At 49.7% G+C, this 17,087-nt stretch overlaps 1 protein-coding gene across 1 annotated transcript; it reads left to right on the top strand.

Moving 5' to 3' along the window:
- The first annotated feature begins 8,737 nt into the window (after positions 1–8,737).
- Positions 8,738–16,105, top strand: HSPB1 (heat shock protein family B (small) member 1). Its single transcript, XM_035139891.2, has 3 exons — positions 8,738–9,203; positions 15,403–15,466; positions 15,792–16,105. The coding sequence occupies exons 1-3, from the start codon at positions 8,804–8,806 to the stop codon at positions 15,982–15,984; spliced, it is 657 nt and encodes a 218-aa protein (XP_034995782.2). The 5' UTR covers positions 8,738–8,803; the 3' UTR covers positions 15,985–16,105.
- The last annotated feature ends 982 nt before the right edge of the window (positions 16,106–17,087 follow it).

Genomic DNA, 17,087 nt, shown 5'->3' with positions numbered 1-17,087 from the left:
TCCGCGACAGGTGATAGCAAAGCCCCATCTCTGCTCGAGACCCTGGAGAGCGTCTGTTGATCAACTTTGATGATTCTGGACTTGATAGACAAGCATTCGATAAGTTGGGTGGACTATCAGCCTGACTTGGTTTAAGGCAGCATTTTCATATAAGCGTACATCTATGTGTATAGAAGCTTGCAGAGAAAACGAGGTTCTTCCAGCCCCCAGCTTTGCAGGATGACACCTCTGGCGTATCTTAGCACAAAGGGGTATTTTGCTTTCCGCAAGAGATCAAAGGTCAGCCAGGCGAGTGTCACGTAACTTAACACCCTTTCTGTATAACCAGATAGCACAACCGGATCAGTTTCCCTTGCATATATGAGGTGGGGGAAAAAATAAATAGAGCAAGTTCAGGGACACCACCAGATCAGACCTTTGCCTCAAACCAAGGGAGAGAGAGAAAGAGAGAGAGGAGCAAACCAGGTGGTTGTGAATAAGATTCCCCTTGGCAAGGGCATGAAATCAGTCTGAGTGTCCAAATCTCCTTCTGTCAGATGTCAGATACAAAGATGTAAAACTCACAAAGGACTAGCATCCTGACATGGCCTGTGCTAGAAGGGCAGAAAATGCACTGGGTAAGGAGGAACATCACCCATTGGACATCATTCTCCAATTAGCGTAGCAAGAACAAAACAGAGAAGCCGCAACACCTTTGGAAGAAAACCTCCTGGTTCCGCAGAGGTGCCATGCACATATTATTTAAGGCTCGCCATTCAAATTCAGGTGCTGTAGACACCCTCCCGATTCTTTGTATTGAGCCTCCAGACCTGAATTCTGTGGTTTGTTGGCCACATGTGAAACTCTGGATTCAGAAGAAGCAGTGTGTTGGATCTCTGTGTGGCCGTGGGACAGAGAGGGAGGGAAAGAGAGGGATGAAGGACAATTCTTTTTAGGGGACATCTGACATTGGGGCCACCCAGTTCTTCCAGTGACGCGTTTAAGCTATGGAGATTCACAGTCCGAGACTGACTTGGCATATTTGGATTTGGGAGGCTTTTGAAGCAAATTGACACCTGCCTGTTGCTGAGTTGTGATTGTGGATCCAGCTATTATGATCTTTATTTAACACTTACAAAGCACCTGATGTTTTCTAAGCACCGTCATATATTAAAAGCTGAGAGAGTCCCTGCCTCTGGTCTTGCAGCCGAATGGACACAACACAAAAGGAAAAAGGGATGGGGAGGGAAGAGGAAAGCAAGCTGCTCCTTACTAGCTAAGAGATGGGGCCAAGATCGTGAGGTTCTTCCTGGGAGGTGCAGCCTCCCAGTGGCCCTTCGCTCCCACATCCCAGTGGCAGAGACCGCGGTATGCCTCCCTTCAGCTCCACAGTCCCAGGCAGCTGGCAATCAAGAACTCTTGGAGGTCTTTGGAGTAAGAGGTCCCAGAGTGAACTCTAGGCTAGATCTAGGCAATAGGTCCTACTACATTGATCGAGGAAGGAGGGAAGGCTAGGTTTCTAATATTTGGCCAGCCCAGAGATTATACTGTTGGATCCTGGTGTTGCAGAACAAATCCCTAACCTATATCCAGATGTTGTTGTTTTTACATCCCTACCAGTTGCTGAAAGCTCACACTGGCAGCAGGCAGAGCCAAAGTATCTTCCTCCTATTAGTTCACACCTAAAACACAGTCGCCGCCAGGTGCTGCCTGGGCAACAGCAAACACTGGTTCCATGGGGTTCTCCAAAGATGATGGGCAGCTGGGGTAGCTCAGTCAGTAGAGCAAGAGACTTATTCTCAGGGTCGTGGGTTCAAGCCCCACATTGGGCAAAAGATTCCTGCATTGCAGGGGGTTGGACCAGATGACCCCCGTGGTCCCTTCCAGTTAGACAGATCTATGACTCAGTGCCAGCAAAGCGGCGGTTTAGTGGTGCATCAGTCTCCAAAGGAAGGCCCCCAAAGGGCTGCAATGCTGAGATTCCCTTCCAATTCCCAGCAGCAACGAGTGTAGAAAGACGGCATTATCAGGGAAAAAAATGTCCAGTCTTCCTAGCATCCTTTCATAGTCTCTGCAGCCATTAGCAAACCAGAACAAACCATTCTCTAGAGGAAACAAAAAAAATCTCTCTTTCTCTCTTTCTTCTTTCTCTGAATTGTGAAGTTGAGCTGTAGATTCAGTGAGCTGGTTCAATGATAATAAAATATACAATATATATATTGTAATGGAATCTTCCTGAAGTAGAGCCTATTTTTGGTGATGGTGCGGGGGGGGGGCAGCTGAGTAGGTGAGCATCTGACTTTGCATGCAAAAGGTCATGGGTTCAATCCCCAATGGCATCTCCAGGGAGGGCAGGCTGGGAATATCCCTTGCCTGAAAACCGGAAGCGTCATTGTCAGTCAGTGCAGCTGGAGGGTGGGCAAGATTTTTTTATTTTTTAAGTGCATCAAGGTTATCTGTCAAGGGCCACATATCAGTGGGAGAGAGGCCAGAGGTGAAAAGACGTGGGTCTGGAGTTGAAGCTGTGTCAACGTTTTTTTGCAATTGTACATCTTTCCAGATGTTGCCCTTTTCTCAGATTTGCCCATCCCTAGAGAGCTGCGCCAGATTAGGAATCGGTTTGGGTTATTATATTCCCATGCTGCACTGCAAAAGCCTCAAAGCAATTCAAAACCAACCTAAGGACGTGGTAATAAAAATCACAAAAGCATGTTGGAATACAAGACTGGAAAAGGGTTCATCCTCTTACCTAGGCGAATCCTACTTCCCTGGTCCAGGCATGTCATGGACTTACTCTTTTATCAATTCATTCGACCCAATTCATTTCAGATGATGCAGACACTTCTATGTGCAACCACATTTCAGGTCTCCCTTGGTGGTAAAAGTATGAGGTGGAGCTGTGTCTATATAACCTTCCCTAACACAATGTAAGGGACCCAGGTGGCGCTGTGGGTTAAACCACAGAGCCTAGGGCTTGCTGATCACAAGGTCGGCGGTTCGAATCCCTGTGACGGGGTGAGCTCCCGTTGCTCGGTCCCAGCTCCTGCCAACCTAGCAGTTCGAAAGCACATCAAAATGCGAGTAGATAAATAGGAACCGCTACAGCGGGAAGGTAAACGGCGTTTCCATGTGCTGCTCTGGTTTGCCAGAAGCGGCTTTGTCATGCTGGCCACATGACCTGGAAGCTATATGCTGGCTCCCTCGGCCAATAATGCGAGATGAGCGCGCAACCCCAGAGTCGGTGATGGTCACGACTGGACCTAATGGTCAGGGGTCCCTTTACCTTTAACACAATGTAAGCTAATATTTGTAATGAACACAAAAAGAGCCTGGATCAGGCCAAAGGCCTACCTAGTCCAGCATCCTGTTCTCACCCAGTTGGCCAATTGGAAACCCTGCCCCCACCCCTTGCAGGATCTGAATGCAATAGCAACTCTCCCCACCTGCGATTCCCAGCAACGGGTTTTCAGAGGCCTCCCAACAGTAGAGGGACAACACAGCCATCGTGGCTCACAGCCACTGAGAGCCTGATGTTTCAGGAAATCTGTCCAATCCTCTTTTCTTATCCCTGTATATTGATTGATTGATTGTATTTATATCCCACATTTTTCTCCAAGGAGATAAAGGCAGAGTACACGGGTCTCTCCAGGGTTTTTTTTTTTTTTTTGGTTCTGTTTTCAACTGGAACCCACCAGAACTCAGTTCCAGCACCTCACAGGTGGGCACCCTTGCCTTTATAAGAGAAGAAGGGAGGTGTTCAGGGTGAGTTCTGGCCCCTCTGTTTCTATGAAACTAGCACGAGGTCTCTCCCTCCTCATGCAGTCCCCACAACTCTGCAGCGTAGGTTATGCTGAGAGGCAGCCCAAAGTCGTCCAGCTCTCTCCCATCCCAGGTCCGTAGTCTGACAACCACGTCCTCACACTGGCTCTGGGTTTTTATCTTATGTAGCAGCTAGGTGAGGGGGCGTGAGGTGAAAGGCCCATCCATTTGTTCTACAGACCAGAGCAACTTCATTGGATGTGTAAATTGTGGTACTTAACCAGCCAAAGCCATTCCCTTAACAAAGGAACGGGTTCCTTACCACAGGATCACAGGCTTGGAACAGGCACCGGGCATCATCCAGACTGCGCGCGCGCACACACACACACACACACACACACACACACACACACACACACACACCATAACATTGTATTTTTACGTTATTAGGGGGAAGGTTGGGGGCTCCATTTGCTGTTTCCCCTTTCCCCATTGTAGCACAAGCATCTGGCCAGCAGGAGGAGCTGGATGGTAGCTTTTACTGGCCTGTCGGACGCCCGGCCAGGAGGAAGGAGGAATGGGAATCTGGAGGGAGTCTTCTGGATGCTTCGCCCTCCCTCTTCCCCTCCGCAATCAGCCCTTCTCATCATGCTCCATTATCCTTGCAGCTGGGGGATCTGGGCAAGCAGTGCAGCAGATGGGGCCCGTCAATCTCCAGTAATTGAGACAGGAGAGATATTTATTGCCCGGCTGTCTGCTCAGCCCGTCCTTTGGCTCTGCATTGAGCCTGGGAATGATCCTGCAACCAGCGCTGGTGGAAGGAACGCACAGCCAGGGCCACTTCGTCTTGCTTTTGACCTTGCCGTCCTTTCTATTGCAGGACCACCTACGTCCTCCTCCTCCTCCCCTTAATATTTCACCACAATTGTTATGTATTGTACGGTCACAGACCTGCTAAAACAGGGCATGCAGGGAATAAGGCAGGAGCGTTAAAACACACACTTAAGATACAGTATGTTGCAAAGAATCAAACAGGCAGACATTTAAAATGCAATATACCGGTAATACAAGAGATTTTTTTAAAAAATGTAGACCTCAACTAGAATGAATGCAACTAGAATACGACTGGGGAGGCCTTTGAGCAGAGAAAAGGAAATTATTAAATTATTATTATTATTATTATTATTATTATTATTATTATTATTATCATTTTATTATCCTGCCCATTTGACATAGTATAAAAACACAAGTAAACATCAAGCATTTGTTGTTTTTGTTTCTTTGATTGATTGCCTCACATTCCCCATTTTTTATCCCAGGAGCTCAAGGTGGTAAAGATAAGTTTTCCAGCTTCTCATTAAATCCACACAACAGCCCTGTGAGGTAGGTTAGGCTGAGAAGGATGAGTGGGGATCTGAACCCGTGACCTCTCAGGCCTTGCTGTTGACTTTCTAACCACCACAACCACACTTATTTATTTACTCATTCCGAAACCTTTCTTCTCCGTCCCATTTTATCCTCATGACAACCCTGTGAGCTAGGTTGGGCTGAGAGTGAATTAGTGGCCCGTCGTCACCCAGCCAGCTTCAAGACAAACTGGGGGGGGGGGGCGGCGGGGAGGGGAGGATTTGAACGCTGGTCTCTCCCAGATCCTAGGCCAGCACTCACAACTCTACCCTGGCTCTCTCCAAAGCTCTATACAACAAGGGAAATACAAAATGAGAAACACGTTGTTAAAAATCTAATGAAACAATACAAGCCTATAGTATCCCCGCCCGCCCCCCCCCCATGGTCACTCAAGTGAAGTCACACACTTTGCCTTGCTCTGCCAAAGTGGACCTTCCTCTGGCCAGCTTGGCTGAGAGAGAGAGAGGGAAATGAGCCCTGCTTAGGAAATGCTTCTCTGCTTTCTCTCTGAGTCTTTTTTTGGGTGTTAGGAGTCAAAGCCAAAAAATGTTCTGGAGACACTCAGAACCTCCAGGGGTTATTCTGGCCTGCGGCCAAGGATGACTACGACTTCGGGATGGGTGGCAGGGGGGGGGGCTCTTCGTAATCTTCAAGCAGTTGCCTTCCCTCTCTGACTCATCGTCGCTGAGACAGCAAGAAAGATCTTTCTCTCGGTCACCTTCTCTTCACCAGCCGCCACGACTCTGCCTCACAGCCATCCCACTACAGTGGTACCTTGGTTCCCAATCTGTTTAGCTGTCTAAATAATTGGCTCCCCAATGCCACAAACCCGGAAATCAGTGTTCTGGTTTGCGAACGTTTCTCGGAAGCCGAACGTCCAACGCGGCTTCCGCTTGAGTGCAGGAAGCTCCCGCAGGCAATCGGAAGCCGCGCCTTGGTTTTTGAACCAGGGTCATGGGCGTACCCAGGGCGGGGCGGGGGGCAGCTGCCCCCCCTAGAAGCAGGGCCGGTGCAGCCATGGGCAAGAGCGGTGCTGCCGGCGGGGCTGGTGAGCAGAGGCAGAGGCGGAGCACAGCCCGGCGGAGCGCGAGTTCGGTGTTCCCGTCCGCTGCGCCGCGCCCTCCAGCTTCCCGAGAGGTGGCCGAGCTCTGGCCGGGTCCCCCACCGCCGCCCAGCCCAGCCCCCAGCTCGTGCTGCCCCAACAAGCTGGGCAAGGCGCTCAGCATCCGCTCCACCATGTCACTCATGCCCGGGGCCACTGCCGCATCCCAGAAGAGGAGGCCCCAAGCCTGACACCCCGGCGGAGGGAGAAGGGAGAGCGGCCTGCCAGCCGCATCTGCCTCTACCGCCTCAGTGCTCACTTCCAGGCCGCGGAAGAAGGCCGCTCGCCGCCCCCAGGAGGGCTTCCTCCCGAGGAGGAAGGTGCCGGGCAGGGAGGAGGAGGCCGGGCTGGGATCTAGAAGGAGAGCCAGGCGCTGCGAGGAGAAGTTATTTTTATTATTTTCACTTTTATTCTTACATCATCATCACCATCATCATCGTTCTCCGTAGCCCCGCCCATGTTTCCACTTTGTGGTCCCTCCCCTCCCTTGGCCCCGCCCCTTGCCCCCCTAGTTTTGATCCTGGGTACGCCCCTGACCAAGGTACCACTGTACTCAAATGCACTCGCATCTTCCCTGGCCGTTCATCAGGCTGGCTGGGAATGATAGGAGTTGGAGTCTCCAATTCCTGGAAGGCTAGTGGAGGAGCCTTGATAGGAAGGTACAAAATGATGCCTGGCATGGAGAATGTGGGTTGGCACTCTCTCTCTCTCTCTCTCTCTCTCTCTCTCTCTCTCTCTCTCTCTCTCTCTCTCTCTCTCTCTCTCTCTCCTTTCACTCCAACTGGTAGAGATTGGATGAAGCCAAATGTTGGGAAATTCAGGACAGATAAAAGAAAGGGCTTCTTTAAACTGCTACCGGTGAGAGATTCTAAGGGTTCCCTTTAGAAATGTGGCACAGCGGAAACTGTGGTGTCTTTAGGATACATGGTTTATTGGGTACATATTTTAATGTATTTTTAATATTTTGTTGGAAGCTGCCCAGAGTGGCTGGGGAAACCGAGCCAGATGGGCAGGGTATAAATTATCATCATCATCATCAACCTGAGCCTAGGATGGAGGGGTTCACAGCATTCACACCCCAAGGTCCTGCTTCTTCCATAGCCACAGCCTTGGATTCAAGCAGAAATCAAAGCCTTGCTCTCTGCCCCTCTGCTTGCTGGTATGTTCTCCAGCTTCCATAACAGCAAACTCTGCTCACCAACTCAGGCATTGCCCTTCTTGATATTTGGGAGTTGAGGGAAGGGCTTCACCCATTTGCCACTTGGCACAGAGCCGCCTCTGGTTTGCTTCCTTAATGGCCCATCGCCCAGGTGATCACCCAAACACAGAAAGCTAGCCAGGCTTGATTTGCTTCTAACACTTATAGGGAATACATACTGTATAGGAATATAGGTGACTGGCACCCACAAACTCATAACACCCCTGCCTGAAATGTTAGAAAGCAGCTGCCAGTCAGTGTAAACAGCACTGAGCCAGAGGAAGCGATGCTCTGACTTGTTCTAAGGCAGCTTCCTATGACATATATACGAAAGACTCGGGTGCTCTGGGGAAATGGCCTTTCCCAGGACTCCTGGTAGCTGGGAAGGTGTGTTGAACCACTCAAAGCACTAGGGAGGGAGAGGAGGCAGAGATGCTCTGGAACCACTAAGGGGGTGTGGCCTGCACAGAGGGGTGTGGCTTGTAGATAGTTGCAAGAACCAACTTTGGAAGATGAAGGTGAATGTTGGAAGATTTAAGCCAGGTAAAATAAAGCCCTCCTTTTATGCAGTGCAGTTAAACTATGGAACTCCCTCCCACAGGAGGAAGTGATGGCTTCAAAAGAGGATTAGACAAATTCACGGAGGAAAAGGCTATTGATGGCTATTAACCAGATGGTTGTGCTCTGGAGGCAGCAATGCTTCTGAATACCAGTTGCTGGAAGCCAAAGGGGGGAGAGGGCTCTTGGGCTCAAATCCTGCTTGTGGGTTTCCCAAAGGGGCATCTGGTTGGCCACTATGAGAACAGGATGCTGGACCACTGGCCTGATCCAACAGGCTGTCCTTAGCTCAGTCGGTAGAGCATGAGGCTCTTAATCTCAGAGCTATGGATTCAAGCCTCACATCAGGCTAAAGATTCCTGCAATGCAGGGGGCTGGACTAGATGGCCCTTGGAGTCCCTTCCAACTCTACAATTCTATGATTCTATGGTTATGAGAGGCCTGGCAAGCTGGATTTAGCCTTCAGGTTTCCAAGATTCCCTACCTCTTATAAGAAAGGCAGAGGAAGGAAGGGCAGCAGACTCCTGAGCCATCTGGGATGTCAGGATCCTGCTCCGCTCCAATCCCACCGCTCCCCTCCCTTGGAAAAACACACAGGGCAGAAATGACAAATGCTGTCAGGACCTGTGCAACATTCATCAACAGTTCCTCCGGCCAAGAGTAATTTCCATTAATAGACCTCTGGAATTCCTCTCCAAAAATAGGCGTTTGTCTGGTGATAAGGGGCAGCTGGCGGCTCTCGCTCTCCACAGTCGAGAGGCTCCACAAAGCAGTTTGGGACGACTCCGGGACGCCTCGCCATGACAGAACGCCAAGTCCCCTTCACTTTCCTGCGCAGCCCCAGCTGGGACCCCTTCCGGGACTGGTACCGGGGCAGCCGCCTCTTCGACCAGTCCTTTGGGATGCCCCTCATCCCTGAGGACTGGTACAAGTGGCCTGCAGGGACCAGCAGCTGGCCGGGCTACATCCGCCCTCTGGCCAGCGCTAGCCCAGAGCCAGTGGCTGCCAGCCCTGCCGCCGCCGCCACCGCCAGCCCAGCCGCCAACCCAGCATACAGCAGGGCGCTGAGCCGCCAGCTCAGCAGCGGCATCTCCGAGATCCGGCAGACTTCTGAGAGCTGGAAAGTGGCCTTGGACGTCAACCATTTTGCACCCGAGGAGCTGGTGGTGAAAACAAAAGACGGTGTTGTGGAGATCGCAGGTAAGTGCCAGCCCTTGAGAGGTTGGGCCCTCATGTCTCCAGGCCCAATTCGGCCTGGAGGCAACCCTCAGTTTGGCTCCCAGAGGACTCTCCCCCAAGGCACACACTCTCCCATCCCAACTGTGGTGTAGTGGTTGGAGTGTTGGACCAGGACCTGGGTTCGAATCCCGACTCAGCCATGAAGCTCACTAGGTGACCTTGGGGGAAAGTCACGCAATCTCACCCTAACCAACCTCACAGGGTTGTTGTTTGTATTAAATGGGGGGGGGGGGCGTCTGGAGCTCCTTAGAGGAAAAGGTGGGCTATGAATGCAATAATTAATCCATTTATTGATGGCTGACTTACTCAACGGATAAATAGATTTGCTGCATTTTTCTCCAAAGAGATCAAGGTGGCAAACTTGGTTCTCCCTCATCTCAGTTAATTCCGCAATGACCCTTTTAGGTAGCTTAGGCTGAGGGCCCCCCAAGGTCATCCAGTAAGCCAATTCAGGGTTGGGGTGGGGTGGGAATTTCAGTCCTGGCCTCTCCCAGGTCCTAGCTAGACTGACACTCTAACCACTAGGCCACGCTGGCTCTCTGCACTCTGAAGCATTTTTGCCTGGCTGGATTGTGTCCTTGAGCTCTGATAAGGCCATTGTGCCCTTTGCCTCAGGCGGCAAAATGTATTGGAGCAGCCCAGGCAGTGTGTGTGTGTGTGTGTGTGTGTGTGTGTGTGTGTGTGTGTGTGAGTCTGAGTGATGAACGGACCAAAAGAAAGTTGTAGCAGCCTGAAAATAAGATAAGACACCTCCTCTGCTTTGGACATAAGGGCAGGTGATGTGGAACTCCAAAATCTGCTGAGATTCCAATGCTGAAAAATGTCTCCCAAGCCTTCCGGAGACTAAATGTGCAGCCCTAGATCATGGCACTCATAGAACCACAGATTTGAAGAGTTGGAAGCGATCCAAAGGGTCATCTAACCCCCTAAAAAGCAGGATTTACAGCTAAAAAATAGTAATCCAGGTGGGGTCTGACCAAGGCAGAATAGAGCGGGACTATGACTTCTGGACACTAGACTTCTGTGGATGCAGCCTGGAATAGCATTAGCTTCTTTTGCTGCTGCATCACACAGTTGGCTCATGATTGGATTGTGGTCCACTAAGACTCCTAGATCCTTTTCGCATGTACTTTTGCCAAGCCAGGTGCTGTTTGTGCTCTTGGTTCTTCCTGCCTTTTGTCTCAACTCTACTCAGGTGGCAGGTGGAGGGATTGAATCTCCAGGTAGGCAAGAGGGTATTTAATAATAAAACACTTATTAAAGAAGCCGTGTACACAGCCGCTGCCAGTCAGTGTAGGACACTACAGTGGGACCTTGTTTCGTGAATGGCTTAGTTGTTGAACAAACTGGCTCCCAAACGCCGCAAACCCGGGAATAAGTGTTCCAGTTTGTGAATGGTTTTCGGAAGCCGAACATCTGATGTGGCTTCCGCTTGAGTGCAGGAAGCTCCTACAGCCAATCAGAAGCCACACCTTGGTTTTTGAGAACCAAGGTATCACTGTACTAAGATGAACCAATGGTCTGACTTGGGAGAAGTCAGAATCACTACGTTCCTATGACACTGGAAATTCATGTTTTGCAAGACCCTAACCTTCTTCCCGAGGGATGTGGGTGGCTGTAAATCACAGAGCCTAGGGCTTGCTGACCAGAAGGTCGGCAGTTTGAATCCCCGTGATGGGGTGAGCTCCCGTTGCTCGGTCCCAGCTCCTGCCCACCTAGCAGTTCGAAAGCACGTCAAGTGCAAGTAGATAAATAGGTACTGCTCTGGCGGGAAGGTAAATGGCGTTTCCGTGTGCTGCGGCTTAGTCATGCTGGCCACATGACCTGGAAGCTGTCTGTGGACAAACGCTGGCTCCCTCAGCCTATAGAGCAAGATGAGCGCTGCAACCCCAGAGTCATCCACGACTGGACCTAATGGGCAGGAATCTTTTGCCCAAGGTGGGGCTCGAACCCACAGCCCTGGGATTAAGAGCCTCATGTTCTGCCAACTGAGATATTAAAAGTTAAAGGGACCCCTGACGGTTAGGTCCAGTTGCGGATGACTCTGGGGTTGCGGGGCTCATCTCGCTTTACTGGGCGAGGGAGCCGGTGTACAGCTTCCAGGTCATGTGGCCAGCATGACTAAGCCGCTTCTGGGGAACCAGAGCAGCGCACAGAAACACCATTTACCTTCCCGCCAGAGTGGTACCTACATATCTACTTGCACTTCGACGTTCTTTCAAACTGCTAGGTGGGCAGGAGCTGAGACCTAGCAACAGGAGCCGCCGACCTTCTGATCAGCAAGCCCTAGGCTCTGTGGTTTAGACCACAGCGCCACCCGTGTCCCTTAACTGAGATATCAAGTACTGCTAATAATACAACTTGCTATTTTTCTTTTTCTCTCCCTGTTGGGGTGGGGAGATCACACACACCCAGTCTTTTTCAGCCCAACAGTGGAAGGAAAAAGCTAATGAGATAAAGCCACATTCGTCTGTTACAGAAAATGGGGGCGGGGTCTTGTGACACCTTAAAAGCCGTTGGGTTTATTATGGCAAATGCTTTTTCTTTCTTTCTTTCTTTTTTGAGGAGCATCAGGGTGATGAATGCCCTGAGTCGGATCTCCCCACTTTTTCCCTTGGCGAGGCTCCTCCAATCAGAGGGGCCGGAAAGAACAAAGATGGGTGTGGCCCAAGAAGGCAGACAAAGGAGCACAGAGCTTGGGAGGTCCCTCCCCCCTTCTCCCCCCCCCCGCCTCCCATCCAGCTGGCTTGCAGCTGCCACATTACACCCCTGATTAAAATCAATGAGATGGGTCAGGTGCCAAGTTTGCGCCTTGGCGAATCGTGGGCAGAGGAGGAGTGGGGGGAGAAGCCTGGAATCACAGCCTTAACCCCCCCACCCACGCCAGAGACACCCTTTCTGTCACCTCCCTCTCCTTCCCTACCCCCTCAGCTGCTGGGTACCTCTGACCCCCCTCCCCAAAATCTGCTGTCAGGCCATTCTGAATTATTCATGCCTTCACTCAGTCCCCGTCCCCACGCTTTCAGGAATTGGGGTGGGAGGATTGTGGCTCCCCCCCCCCACTTCTCATGCTCTGTTGATACCGCAGCCGTCACCCATCACTGTGGGGTCCACCCACCCACCCACCCAAATCTCAGTTCGTCGCCCTCTGAAATATGAATGGATGTTTGCGGCCCATGGCTTAACATGTGGCCACGTATCTATGGCAACCAGCACTGCAGCCGACAAGGGTGGGGATGCAGGAAAACAAGGAAGAAGGAATGGTTCGGTTTGGTGTTGCGGTCAATTCTCGAAAAATACAGCAGCAGTGAAGGTTGGGTGGTTAGTTGGTTTTTCCCCCACAGCTTTATACCAGGCACGGCGGCGTTCTCAGAGTGGCTTAGGGAAACCAGCACTGAAACGGCCCCTGCTAGGCTCACCGTTTTTAAAAAAGACACAGCACACGAGGAAAAGGGAGGAGGAGGGAGGAGGAGGGAAGCAAGCTCAAAGTTGCAGCTGTTCATGCTCCCTCCTCTCTGTGCACCGACAGAAGGGCAAAAGGCATGCTTATGCTCAGGGTGACCAGTGATTTCCCTACAGATATTCATAGAATCGTAGAACTGTAAATGATCCCTGAGGATCATCTAGTCCAACTCCCCCCGCAATGCAGGATTATGCAGCTGTGCCATCCAGAGATGGATGAAACCTGCAACCTTGGCCTTATCAGCACCACGCTCTAAGCAATTCATCCATGTTAAGCATTAAATATCTATTCTTTTTAAACATATGCCCCCCCCGTCTTTTTTTTAAAGGGAAGCTGGTTTATGTCAAATCTGAAACTTCACCCATCTAGCTCAGTAGTAGCGATGAGAGGCAGAATTTGGTTCAGTTCATATTTAAAGGCCTACAGAGGAAATTCGCACTTTTTGAAGCAATCCACAAACCAAACCAGGCCACCTTTTCAAATCTGAATGTCTCCAGATATTTCAGCGCAGTTCTCCAGCCAAGTTATGTTTGCAGAAATGCATATTATTTTGGAAGAGTGGGTGTTACCAGGGTAAAGAAATGCATATATACTTGGGCTAGGTAAAGGGTAAAGGGACCCCTGACCATTAGGTCCAGTCGTGACCGACTCTGGGGTTGCGCGCTCATCTCGCATTATTGGCCGAGGGAGACAGCGTACAGCTTCCAGGTCATGTGGCCAGCATGACAAAGCCGCTTCTGGCAAACCAGAGCAGCACATGGAAACGCCGTTTACCTTCCCACTGTAGCGGTTCCTATTTATCTACTTGCATTTTGACGTGCTTTCGAACTGGTAGGTTCGCAGGAGCTGGGACCGAGCAACGGGAGCTCACCCCGTCACAGGGATTCGAACCGCTGACCTTCTGATCAGCAAGCCCTAGGATCTGTGGTTTAACCCACAGCACCACCTGGGTCCCCATACTTGGGCTAAGCATACCTAAAAATACATATACATTCGGTGGATGGGTGGGAACCATACTGAACAGCATTGTGTTAGGGAAGATTATTTTGCAGAAATATGTACGGTATATTAGAGAAAGTTTCATCAATCAATCACTTCTTATGCTGTAACAAACCCATTAAGATAGAAGAGAGGGTAAAAAAACAACATCACTCAATGCAACATTCACGTATTTTTAATACCATATGATGCACAGAGTAAAACACGCACATATTTGAAACAGAATGTGCTACAAGGAGAAAACCTGAGATACAAATAGCAGTTAAAATGAGAGTACCATCTTCCAAGGCCTTTGAGGAGAGAGGAGGAACTTGGCTATTAAATCATTTGTATCAGCCAAGTAATATTCCAAAAACTGTACCAACTCCAGGGTTCTTCCCTCATATGGGGCAAAGGGGACAAAAAAGGAGAGAAAATTCCAGGTGTTTATGCGTATTAAGAGAAATTCACATTAAAATCCTGATAAATTTCCATGAGGAGGTTTTTTTTAAAAAAATAATAATAATAATTTAAGGTTGGAAAAAATGAGAACCTGAAAGTGACATAGGCCTTTGGATAATTAAACAATATGTGTCCTTTTGGACTGTCTGTGTGTGTTGGTGTTTTTGCTTGTTATTATGGTATGTGTTCTTGTGTTTTCACATTGCAAATTGCACATTGCAAATCTTCAGATGAATAATAATAATAATATAATAAATTTTTATTTATACCCCGCCCTCCCCAGTCAAAACCAGGCTCAGGGCGGCTAACACCAATAAAATTACAATAAGACATAAAAGAAAAGAAAACAATTAATTGAAATACAATATTAAAATTTAAAATGCAGCCTCATTTTAAGTAGTCCATAAATCCAAACCATGAGGGAGGAAAACACAGGGGTCAGACTGAATCCAACCCAAAGGCCAGGCGGAACAGCTCTGTCTTGCAGGCCCTGCGAAAAGATGACAAATCCCGCAGGGCCCTGGTCTCCTGTGAAAGAGCGTTCCACCAAGTCGGGGCCAATACTGAAAAGGCCCTGGGCCCTAGTTGAGGCCAATCTAGCCACCTTATGGCTCGGGATCTCCAGAATATTGTTGTTTCTGGAGGTATAGAAAATAATAATAATAATAATAATAATAATAATAATAATAATCCATCCTTAAGTAAACATGCATGCAGTCGGATGCCACAGGCTTTCCTTCCCTCTCCTCACAGCATTCTTGCCCGGAGTTTCCGAGGAGTCCAATATGGTAGTGCCATGTTTCTGGTTGATGGCGGTGGCTGCTCTTGCCGGTAGAAGCCAGCTGGGGGCTGCTGCTGCTGCTGCTGCTGCACCTCGTCGGTGGCTGGGCACTGGCCCTGCTGGCTGCTGCTCCCCTCACACCCTGCCCATCCCTGCCTTTTGGGTTTTGCTTTGGCGAGGGTGCATGTGGCTTAAAACCCTGCAGGGGTGAGATAATGGCGGGGGTGGGGGTGCATTTTCTCGTCTGCCTCAGGTGGCAAAATATCTTGGGCCAGACCTGAGAGAGAGAGAGACACGATTAGAGTAGGGGTCCCTTCCAACCCTACAATTCTACGATCCGATGCTTCAGAATGCAGGTTGGAGAGAGCTGGTTGGGGTGGGTGCCTGGGGGAGAGTTAAATAAATGTATTGGGGGATTTCCCTATCTCTTAAGGCAGTATCGATGGCCCCGTGAAAAGTGTCGTTTTCTTTTTCAGGCAAGCATGAAGAAAGGCAGGACGATCATGGGTTCATCTCCAGATGTTTCACAAGAAAATACACGTAAGTAGCTAAACCGGTTGGCGGGGGGAAAGAAGCAAAGCTTTTCAGGGTCCAAGGACAAGGAAGCTAGATTTGTTGCCCCACCAACCGCAATCTTGATTCCCCCCCCCCAAGCCTTTCTGCCTCTCATTACCTTGCAAAGGAATCTGTCCGACCAACTCAGCAGCCTCTTCTGCTGGATTCTAATCCTCATTAGGCCCAGCGTCACAGGCCTGGAAGGGACCCCCTGATATCATCCAGACTGACCCGCTCGAACCCATAACAATGTACTGCTTTGAGCACCTCGCCTCATTCCGCTCTCACATTTCTCTGTTCCCTTCTACAGGCTGCCCCCTGGCATTGACCCTGCTGCGGTCCGCTCTTCCCTTTCCCCTGATGGCATGTTGACGATAGAGGCTCCTTTGCCCAAGCCGGCCATTCAGTCTGCCGAAATCCAGATCCCTGTGACCTTCGAGGCGCACGCCCAAATCACCCCGTCAGGAGGAGCCAAGAAACTGGAAGAGGCTCCCAAGGTGTAAATGCCGGGTGGGAGTTTACCACCCGGGTTTCGAAAACGGGCAGACCCTCCTGTATCCCCTTTTTTGTAAAGACAGAGACCTCTGCAACAGCGCCACAAATAAAGTTGTGGTTTTTTAAAAACTCCACGTATGGTTTTTTATTTATTTATTTATTTACTTTGAATCGTCTTGTTTTTGTGTTTGGGGTCATGGTGGGAGTCGGCTGATTAACGGGCATCCGTGTGGACTAAGAACCAAGGCCTTCAAAACGGACAGTCAGATGCAAGGGACATATAAAAATAATTATCACTAGCAAGTACATGTTTCAAAGCATGCAAAACCAAGCTCACAGATCTGATGCACATCAGCACCCCACAGTTTGGTCCTTTTCAGAAGACATCTGAATGCAACCCTGTATAGGGAAATTTTTAATGTCTAATGTCACATTTTTTAATTTTTTAATTTTTTTTTAAAAAAATTAATTTTAATTTTAATTAAATTAATTTAATTTAATAAATTTAATTTTTTTAATGTCTAATGTCACATTTTTTAATGTGCTGTAAGTATTGGTCATCCCTGGCTGGGTTGCACAGTTGCTAGGCGACCCCTCCAGGGAGCAGGCCCACCTTCTACAACTCAGTGGCTCAAACCCTTTTCCATGCTCACGGAGAATTCTTTCCATGTGAGGAAACCAGAATGTGGGGAATGAACCTGAAACCCACCGGGCTGAATGGAGCTCACCAACTACATATAACATCTGCAGAAAGGGGGCAGGTAAAGGTAAAGGAAGAGGTACCGCTGACAGTTAAGTCCAGTCGTGGACGATTCTGGGGTTGCGGCGCTCATCTCGCTTTACTGGCCGAGGGAGCCAGCGTACAGCTTCCGGGTCATGTGGCCAGCATGACTAAGCCGCTTCTGGCGAAACAGAGCAGCACACGGAAACGCCGTTTACCTTCCCGCCGGAGTGGTACCTATTTATCTACTTGCACTTTGACGTGCTTTCGAACTGCTAGGTTGGCAGGAGCTGGGACCAATCAACGGGACCACCAATCTTTTTCTTTCCCCTCTTCTTCCCAGCACACCTTGCTAAAAGACTCTCTTTTCCTGTCACTTCACCCACAGTT

The sequence above is a fragment of the Zootoca vivipara genome, chromosome 15 (assembly GCF_963506605.1).
Source record: "Zootoca vivipara chromosome 15, rZooViv1.1, whole genome shotgun sequence".
Lineage (NCBI taxonomy): Eukaryota > Metazoa > Chordata > Lepidosauria > Squamata > Lacertidae > Zootoca > Zootoca vivipara.
Note: the sequence above shows the minus strand (reverse complement) of the source record. Positions and strands in the feature narration are given on the sequence as shown.